General features: G+C 41.1%; 1 protein-coding gene across 2 annotated transcripts in view; it reads left to right on the top strand.

The window, feature by feature from the left end:
• LOC138045170 (protein kintoun-like) overlaps positions 1 to 10,000 on the top strand; it is a 25,359-nt gene that overhangs the window by 9,737 nt on the left and 5,622 nt on the right. Inside the window, exons 11-17 of one of the 2 annotated variants that reach the window (XR_011131542.1) lie at positions 1 to 37; positions 185 to 307; positions 2,687 to 2,927; positions 3,494 to 3,624; positions 4,209 to 4,427; positions 5,389 to 5,457; positions 6,858 to 8,627. The exon at positions 1 to 37 is cut by the window's left edge and continues 44 nt beyond it. Coding sequence is in view for 1 of the 2 variants with exons in the window: in XM_068891583.1 (XP_068747684.1) it covers positions 1 to 37; positions 185 to 307; positions 2,687 to 2,927; positions 3,494 to 3,624; positions 4,209 to 4,427; positions 5,389 to 5,457; positions 6,858 to 7,658 (1,621 nt within the window). In the remaining variant the exon portion in view is untranslated. Of the gene's footprint in view, positions 38 to 184; positions 308 to 2,686; positions 2,928 to 3,493; positions 3,625 to 4,208; positions 4,428 to 5,388; positions 5,458 to 6,857; positions 8,948 to 10,000 lie in introns of those variants that run through there. The other variant, XM_068891583.1, reaches the window with a different exon arrangement.

The raw sequence follows: 10,000 nt of genomic DNA, 5'->3' as shown, positions 1-10,000 counted from the left end.
GCTATTAAACTGCAACAGTCCACGCTATCATTTGGACATATCCTTTATTCGCCACAGTCTAAACACGTCAGAAAATTTCGTTCGTTCTTTTTTTTTTCGTTTATTCCAAACTAAGAATAGAAGATTCAAAAACTAACGTTCTGTAAGAAAAAGCAGTTGTTGTTTTGTTTTTAACTGTTCTTAACTAGCGCTCCCTTACCCAGTGGATGACGAAAACGGCTCGGCGAAATTTGACAAAAGCAAAAGAAGATTAATCGTAACGTTGCCTGTTTTACCTTCACCCATGCCTTGCTTCCTGGAGCAAACGGTAGGTGTTTGTTTTTAGCATCTGGCTAGTTATATTAACATTTAAGAGAGTGCCAAGGGAAATTTGAAGAGAAACTTAAGAGTAGAAATCCAGTGAGTTGCAGAGTTTGACTGTCCTGAAATAGGAAGTTCTTTGTTCTGTGGCGGTTTGTACAAACGAATATTTAGCATCTGGGAGTTCCTCGTTGTACGCTTGGTGATGGTAGCTCTTTGAATATATTTAGAAAATAAAGAGGCTGGGCCCGGTTGTTCGAAAGCCGATTAACTTAATCCAGGATTAGCGTAAACTTTTGTTTCATGTTTTCAACGTTTTGGTGAAGGTGTCCTGTGCTTATTTTTATTTTTCAAGATTGACTTCTTCTAATGTAACGTTTTACCGAATATCAGCCTTGAACAGCATTTGGGAGTAGAGAATAAAATTCCTTTGTTAAATTTTAACCTGAGATTAGCGTTAATCGGCTTTTAAACAACTGGCCCCTGGTTCGCAACCTGGCATGCATTTAAAGGTCATTATTGTGTGGCGATAATACAACTGCTGTCTTACAGGTAGCCACTTTAAATCTTTAAGGATAAGGGAAATGTGGTCGTATTTCCTTGAATTGCTGACGGTTTTGTACAGCCTGGATCCTACTTAAGTTGTACTCGGAGGTGTTGCCCCAAACATTACAACAATGATATAGCTTGCTAAAGACTTAGGCATTAACTATAATAGTTAAGGTGGTTGAGTCAAAAGCATGTTTAACTCGATTAATCTGGCCTAGGCGCGCCATGCAACTGGACACTGTTGAAGCTATATGATCATTATATGTCAACATAGTTAATAGAGATGTCAAGCAGGGATGCAGAATGACTCCCAGATCCTTAGCAACGGCGGCCGGTGTAATTTATTTTCCTGACAAAGTTAGATGAAAATCCTCTACTTTGCTGACCATCGCTCTGTTGCCAAAAATAATTAAAATAGATTTACTAGGATTTATAGAGCGGTTTTCAATTGAGTGTCGAAAGTAATTGGTTTTGCATCTATTTCACTCAGTGATTGGTTGAAAGTTCTCGCGCCATTTTCTCAGCCAATCAGAAGTGAAACCAAAACCAATCTTTGCTTGCGTGTGCACATTTTCCCGCGCTTTGTGTCGGCTACGTGTGATTACTTCGAGTTTTGATTGGTTTACTGGATTGTCTCCATCCTTTTTGATTGGCCAAAGTAATTACTTTGGTTTTGGTTTTACGACACTCAATTGAAACTCGCTCTAAGAAGTTGATTTCTAAAGGTCCAGTTATCAGTCGCGTTTACCCGGTCCTGTAGGTTGAAATTTCAGGGGCGTAGCCAGGATTTTTCAAAGGGGGGAAGGTCACACTGTGTCAAACAGAGGGTACCCACCAGATTGTGGCCTGTTCGCCACCTGTAAGATCATTAGTGTAGATACTAAAGAGCAGCGGTCCCAAAATGTTTCCTTGTGGCACTCCGGGCCACAAGTCATAGGAAGTTGAGCTGATATAGCATTTTGAATTTTAACAACTTGGTAGCGCGACAGGAGATAGCTGCGAAACCATTTGATAGCGATAGGTGACAATCCAATATCCTGAAGCTTGGGACAGAAGCCAAACTCTTAACTTGTGATAAAATTATTTTAAAGTACGATGATGATGGTGATGATGATGTTGTCACTTCAGTCACTGATAACACACCCATGATGTCCAAGGCCATCACTGTCAGGGTTATCTTGAGATACAATCAACTGCAAGCTAGCGTTTTAAGGGTGAAAGCTGAAGTGTTGGGGGAAAAGTCTTGAGCTGATTAGAGGACCATCAAACTCAGCCGCGTAATTGGGTGACTTGGGCTCAGAAATTTGAATCTCCGCGTCATGTTGGTGCAGTTGACAAAAAGAACGGTTACAATCCCTTTATAAAAGTCTCAATAAGTTGAATAGCCGAGTTCGTATGCTCTACTCGTAGGGGAAACTGTAAATCAATTGAAAAGGGTGGTAAAGAAGGGCTCGAGAGCGCGTATCACAATTCACAATTTCACAATTCACGAAATAACAAAGACAACGGGAAAGTCGCTGGTCACAGAGACTTAAAACAGTTATTCTCGTTTCACGGAAAACCATTGCAAAATCACGCTTCACGAATACCATGGACTTCACTAGGTATTTCAGGGATAAAAAAGTAGCCGATCACAAGGTCACGAAAATACCCTATACCTCCCTCACTGAAATCAAATTAAAGCAAAACAAAGCAAATGCATATGTTGGTTATGAGAATACCCGGAGAAAAACCTCCTAGAGTTGAGTAAAAGATCAACAAGCCCAATCCATTGATCTTGGGCTACATTAATTGGCTTCAAGCAGTGGCAATAAACCGTATGCCATTCACTTCACAGGGTGAGATAGTTGACGAAGGAGAAGCGACTGATTCAGTAACAGGAGTAGAAAATTCACAGAATATCATTGAGATTTCATCGACATCAAGCAAAGGAGACTTTTCGGGAACCCCAGTGGAAAATATCGAGATGTCATCAGCAGAAACTGACATCTCTAGCAAACACGACAATCAACAGCAACTGGAAAGTGAGGTGGCAGACGATTTAGATATTCGGTTTAAGATTCCTAACAGCTCTATGGGTACGTCCAATTCATTTATTGTTTAGCCAGTCAAATAGCTAGAACTTAGTCACATAATCAGTGACTTAACGAGCAAGAGAAAGTGTTGTTGTAACCGACAAATCTGAAATTCGGTGCTTAACCCTGAATATTAGAATTTATTTTAGACAATTTTGGTGAAGTTGAACACGAAGGAATTTTCTAGTAAATGAGAATGAGATAAATATGCTTGAAACACACAAACTTGCAATTTGTGTTTTTGCGAATAGGGAGATTTAACTCTTGAGTTTGACTGACGGCAACCATATTCCATGTACAGACAGGACTTGAAGTTGCCAAGCTGGGAAGTAAAAGTTCGAAATCTCACTTGAGAGATACCGTGACCACGTGACTGGAAATCGAAAGTTGCAAAAGAGGGTTTTAATCCTTCATTTTGAGGCACGGGAACTGTAACTGGGAAAAAGAGGGGTAGAGTTGTATCAGTGCAACCTAAGAAGTGTATCAAGTCACTTCCACCATATCCCGAAGGTAGAGCCTCGCCTCATGAATAATTCTTTCACTTACCCTATCGTGATCGCCCTTCGCAGATTTCTCGTCGCCTTGTTTCTTCACCTGTCCCCCCTACAGTTATCACCAAGACAATGATGTAATCACATTTGTCATCGATGTGCCAAATATCGCCCTAGAGTCGATCTCACTCGGCTTCAACAAAAACAAGGTCAGTTTGCCCGAATACGTTAAATCATGGACCAATCAACTTGTGCATTGAGTAACCGGTGCCTACGCTTTAAAACTAGTTTTCCATCCCCTTGCTCCCATTTGACAATCACGTATACTTGTGAAATAAATGAGTTGGCAAAATGTTAGCACTCATCAACTTAGCTCAAAAGGACTTTGGACATCTGATAATAACACGGTTTCCCGTCTATAAAGAGAATCCAATGAAAACTGACAGAATAGAGCTCCAGATCAACAAGAAAAGTATTTTCAAGCCTGTGGCTGATCTACAGTTTTAAGTTCGAATCATTGTTTTCAAAAAGGTTCAGTTTTGGTGACTGTTCATGTGGTACCCCTTTCTGGATAATTAGGGTTAAGCCAGAAGGGTCAGGGTTAGGCTGGCATCCGTCGATCTTGCTGCATATCGGTGGAAAGTATACAAGGAGAGGTAAAGAGTGCAAATTCTATGTAACCGCGTCAAAAGGTAACCATCTCCAGTAACATCTTTTCCTGCCCTCCTTTCCTCTCCCCATCGCAAGGATTTCATATTTTCCACCCTAGCTTTTCCTTCCGTTCTTTTGTCAGGCCTACATCAGTTTTCCATCCGGGACTCCCAAGCCCGGAGAACTGCCTTCCCCAGATTTCACCCTGTACCTTCAGTTCCCGGAAGAGCATGACCTTGACACAGAGCTCTGTAATATTGACGTCAGCAAGGAAAATCTCGTTTTGACGCTACGGAAACTGGACGCCTGTAAAGGTGTGTGGGACAGTTTTCAGGCCGGTTCTGGAGAAGAAAATTTGGAGGTAACAGCAGTTCGTTTTTCTTGTTTGAGCTCAATTGTTCTATACAAAGTTTAAAATAAAACAAGCGACAAAAAGACCACTGGTACGAGGAAACTGATTAAAAAGTGAAATTTTCACCATCTCCCTTAAAATCTTGTTGGCTGAACTGTAGAATATTCGGCCACTCTAAAAAACTCGCGGCTTAGATATTCGGTGTAAGCGGCTGATCTGTTATGGCTACGTGGCTAAGCCACAAAGATGCGGAGCGACGTAGCCGTGTAGCCACAGTTTACGCTGTAATAGCGTACTCGCTCACTCACTATCCCCCCCTTAGCCACTTAGTAGCAACGTACCCCGGAACTAGGAAGCGTTCTTTCGAGTTGCCGGGTATTCTGTAGCCTTCCACTCCTCTTGGGGGAAGAACACGTGACGAAGCCCTGAGAGTGTCTGCGTGGGAAGCTAGGTATTCTGCAATAGACCTTTTTGCAGATACGGCGGCCATTTTGATTTCTATTGTTTCGAAAGACATTATGGGATGCTCATGGGGCAAATACATATGGGCATCCCATAATAGCTATTCGAAACAATAGAAATCAAAGTGGCCGCCGCATCGGTTAAAAGGTCTATTACTCCAATCTTTTAGTTGAATGACAAATTGCATAGTTGTGATAAAAGCAGATATTTGAATTGGCCAGCACTTCAGTATGCTTACAGCATACACACCGGAAGCGAGTGCCAGTTTTGACAGTTCCCGCAAAAAAGAAAGTTCAGCGACTGAGCAAATCTATTCGGCTCCAGATCTTCATTAGTCCATTTGGATGTTGTAAGTCATTTGCGTAGGGAAGAAATGCTGACATAGGTAGATGGAGTCGTTTAAGCTAGTAATTTTGATTGGAGCCACTAGAAAAATCCTCGAATTGTAGACGGATGAGAAAAGAGATGAAAGGCAAAGCAACTTTTTATACTTGCTTTGAATTTACAGACAAAGTTCTTTATAACCGAGGACACTGTTGGTCTGATGATGAAAGAAATTGCCGAACAGGATCCCTGGGTGAGTTTTGTAACGCGGATAAATTGGGCTACAATTATCAAAGGGGCTAGGTCACGCAATTTTAGGCAATTTCAGCGCTGATCGAATGGTCGGAGAATTAACTAAAATATCAAAATAACTGTTCAAAACTATAGAAGGACTCTAACAAAACACAGGGAAGCCAAGAAGGGACATGGATGGACAAAACTGGAGATGATTGAAAATGGATTGAATTTGGGTAAATTTGAAAAACGTCGGTCCACCTTTTTTCAAATTTATATCAGTCTATATCAAAATGTCATTTACACAGCTGGAAAATCATTCTCAGTTGTTATGTGGCAGTGATTTTGCAAATGAAAGACTTTTGCTTTGCCAATTTGACGTTTAGAGCTCATAATTAACAAAATTAAACAAAGTTACCTAAAATAGCGTGACCTAGCCCCTTTAATAACCCATTCTGGTTCCATAGATGTCATCCGCCGGGATAATCGTATCTTTACATTAATTCCTAGCAGAATTCTTCGTAACTCCTCTTCAGTCAACTGCACGCGATCGAATTGTAAAACCACCATTCTACCAACTATTACTGATCGTTTCGCGAAATTTTCAAGTATTAAGTATTCTTCGGTCTAAGCGTTGCGATTACTGTTTTGGTTAACTACCAACTTCTCCTTGTAATAGTCCAGCTCTTGTTGCAATAGGTTACAATAAACAATTCTATCCATTACTTACGGAAGTCGTAGACACTCGGTGCTAGACCCATGTGCGTTCGCTCTCGCTTTTCCGCTCAATTTGGTATTTGCTTCCTTTTTGGTTGTTTCTTTATCCAAAGGAGCAAGTCGTAGCTTTAGCTTCTGCTTTTTAGTTCTCGGAAAGTTTTTATGGGTCTCATCGATGTCTACTCGTTAATAATTTTTTCAACTTAATAATCAGATCTAATTAATGGATTTAAAGTAAAAAACGACGCAGTACAGAAAATGCCCTTTATCATCTTTAAAGCGAAAGTCGACTCGGTATTAAATTCGTGCAGCCTCTATCACTTACAGTTAATTCATCATCAGGCATTATGAAATAAAAAGATCATTACTCATTGGCGGCCTGGAAAAAGATTTCATTTTCTAACGTTAAAAATGTTTAACCATCGTAATCAAAATTGATTTCCTTGCACCAGTGTATATTATATTCTATACTTAAACGACCTTTGCCGTGAATACCTGCCTGTAGTCATTTCTTTAATTGAGCACGCATATGAATACTGACTTCAGTTGATTCAGCTGGTACTCAACTATAGCACCTGTCTTGGGTGCAGACAATAGGCGACTTGCAATTTTAACTCAAGTTCGTGAGATCGTTGCTTTATTTCAAAGATCTGAATGTATTCAATGCTATTTTCTTTCTTTTTCTTTGTGTCGTGAATCAAGGCATCGACAAACGCGGAAGCGAGCGTAAAAGTTGTTTCTGTCACGGATGACTGCCTCAGCCTGGAAGTTGAGACCACTTGTAGCGACGATCTTAACAACGTGGAATCAAACACGGAACACGTGGGAGTTAACTTCACTTCATGCGAGGAATCAGCCACAGATCTTATGGATGAATCACAGAAAAATAAACCCGATTCTAGCAACCTGCACGAGTCAAACGAAGCAAAGTGCGAAAATCAAAAGAAAGAATCCGTGAGCTTGGACCCTGAGGTGATGAACACCTCGGCAGAAAAGAGAGATGATTTTGTTCCAATTGATGTTATTAATAACGCGATGAGGACTCGAAAATCAATACTGAGGCGGACATCCAGTACATCGACCGATGATTCCCAGGGGGAAGAGTTGGAATTCAACGGGACACCGGAGTCTCCGAGCAAGAACGTCCGCTTCAATTTAAACCCGAACGTTCGTGTATTTAGCAACAAAAAGGGAAAAGGGAAAAGAAAACTAGAGGCAAAATTGAAAGCTGAGGCCCGGAAATATTCACAGGAAAGCGAAGGAAGCAGTTCTGAACAAACTAACGGGACCTCTCCTGTTGAGTCAGGAACAGAATTCAACGGTCTTAGGGAAAAATCCCTTGATTCTGTAGATGTAAAAAAGGAGAAAGTGCAAGGGATAAAAAATGAGGGGTCTGAGATTAATGGCACTGACGATCTAAGCGGTGAATCAGCCGTTTCTAGTGCTAGTGATCACAAATCGTTTGGGTTAACGAACAATTTGATATTTGAATTGGATGACTGACAGCTTTTCATTGAACACCGTATACGCAGAGCGAATTTCGTTACCGCCGGTCAAGCTGCCTTAGTTAAAGGGGCTAGGTCACGAGAGTTTAGGCAATTTCAGCACTGATCGAATGGTCATAGAATTAACTAAAATAGTGTTGGTGTTGTTAATTACAAAGGCAGCACTTTCTCCTCAGTTATTTAAAGACCCTGAGTGTAGGTACGGCCGGAGTTGAACTCACGACCTCCCGCGTGACAGCCCGGTGCTCAACTAACTGAGCCACCGGTGCGAGAAAGTAGAATTAAAAATACAAAGAGCACTGCATTTTATAAGGCCTTTTCTTAAAATTTTGGGAGACAATCAAATAGTATTATGGTATTTTCTGTTTCGGCCAATCGTTTCCATTTGTGTCCATCCATGCTTCTCTTTCCTTTTGCTGTATTTCTGATTATATGTTGTTCAAAAAATTTAAGTGGTTATTGCGATGTTTCATTCTACTTTTGGAGCATAATGGGTGTCATAAAATTACATCGTGTATGAAAGAGTGAGTTCGCTGTTAGTCTTCTCGTCTCCGAGAGGATTTTCTGTGGTTATGCTGGTTTTAAAACAGTCGAAGCATGGTCTTCTCGATAAGTGGTTGGTAATTAATATTTTGAGACCGAGTTGACGCTGTGGTGTAATGAACAAAGCCGGTGGATGAACAAAAAACGCTACAGAGCGATCTTTTGACGTTATAGCGGCGGTGGCGTATCGTGAAAAATTTACGCCAATGATTTTATTTCGTTTATTTCCAACATTGTGCTCAAGGTTCTCTGGGAACCTGGGTGCGATGTTAAGCGTCCTTTTCTTGAATGAAATATCAAATAGCCCCCCAACTTGGAGCCTCATGGTCAGGAACTGGAACGAACATGCATTTATTTTAATCAATTCAACCCGTGAGTCTATCACGCAATAAGCCCGCAGCGCAAGGGATTAAAAGTGTAGATGGTAAGTTCAGTTTTTCTACGCTCATTTATTAAAGAATGGACGCATAAATTGCTTCATTTTTTAAGGAAATGGTTGCACTTCACAACGATTTTGGCGAGGACGCAATTAATTTGACTCAATCGCCTTTTCTTCTTGATATTCGCCGAGAACACTGTTCTTTTTAAGGTTCCTTAAGACTTCTTTAAATGTGCATCTGTTTTCTCGCTACCGTCAGATGAGGACGTTTTTAATGCTTGTACAATTTCATTGCATGTCCTTTTGTGCTGAAAAGGCTGAAAAACGGAATTTTGAGTTTTCCCAGGTTATTTTGAAAAATGAAGTATTCGGGGAGGGGGGGGGGGTTAAACATTGACAGAATGCAAGCAATATTGGTTTTGATGACGCACTGTTATTTAGACTAAGCCAAATGAAACGAGATATTATAAAAACAAATTCAACATATCAGCTTAAGCATTTAGCTTATTTCTAACAAGAAGAGTAAATTAAGGCAATATCATCAGCAACGTGATTCAAACTTGTTATTCCTCTAAATATACTGCTATTATAAGCAAAGAAGGCGTTCATTGAGGTACAGATGGTTTGCTTTATCTTTTTTCTGCTCTTTAAATTGACTGCGATGCAATACTGAGGCAATACCACCGATACAATATTCTTAATTCTCTTTGCTTCACTGCTCTTCAAAAATTTTACCAGCAGAGGTGTCTTTTCTTTTTGCGTTCGCTGGGCTGACGATAGCCTGATTCTCAGACGGTCCAGGTCGCTCGTGTCACGCACTCTGGCGACCTGGATCATCTGAGAATCAGGCTTCGCTGACGAGTACGGGAAAAGGGACCTCTGCCATGTGTCGAAACTCACTTTGATCCAACCGCCGTCCACAATCTTGGAAGGCACTCTTCAAACCGCCTTCCCCATGACATGTTTGCTGACATTGACTTGAGCGCACTGCTTTACAGTAATCCCGCTGTCGTTCAGTGAGCCCACACAAAATTAAGTATAGCGTGAGGATTCGGTCGCTAAGTAACCGCCGCGCGTGCTCAACACAGTGAGTTTCATCCCAGGGAGGTCTCATCAGCCCAGCGAACGCAAAAGGAAAAGAGACCTAGCTCTGCTAGCAGGGAACTCTTTAAATAAATGGCGCGAATGAAAAGAATAGGGGGGCATTCTTTCGATAACCGACCCGATAACCCGGTAATTAACGTCTATTGTTTCAGGGGAGGGCTCCTCACCCAATAGCCTTTACTGACTGGGAGTGGGGTTGGCCACACTATGCTCGATGTTTACACTACTATGCTAATTCTTATGCTCTAATATAATATATATGCATGGCAAAATGTCTCCATTCTGATAGGCTTAGAAAATGCAGTTTCCAGGTA

Source organism: Montipora capricornis, chromosome 4 (assembly GCF_036669925.1).
Source record: "Montipora capricornis isolate CH-2021 chromosome 4, ASM3666992v2, whole genome shotgun sequence".
Taxonomy (NCBI): domain Eukaryota; kingdom Metazoa; phylum Cnidaria; class Anthozoa; order Scleractinia; family Acroporidae; genus Montipora; species Montipora capricornis.
The sequence above is the reverse complement of the archived record's forward strand: the minus strand, read 5'-3'. Positions and strand labels throughout refer to the sequence as shown.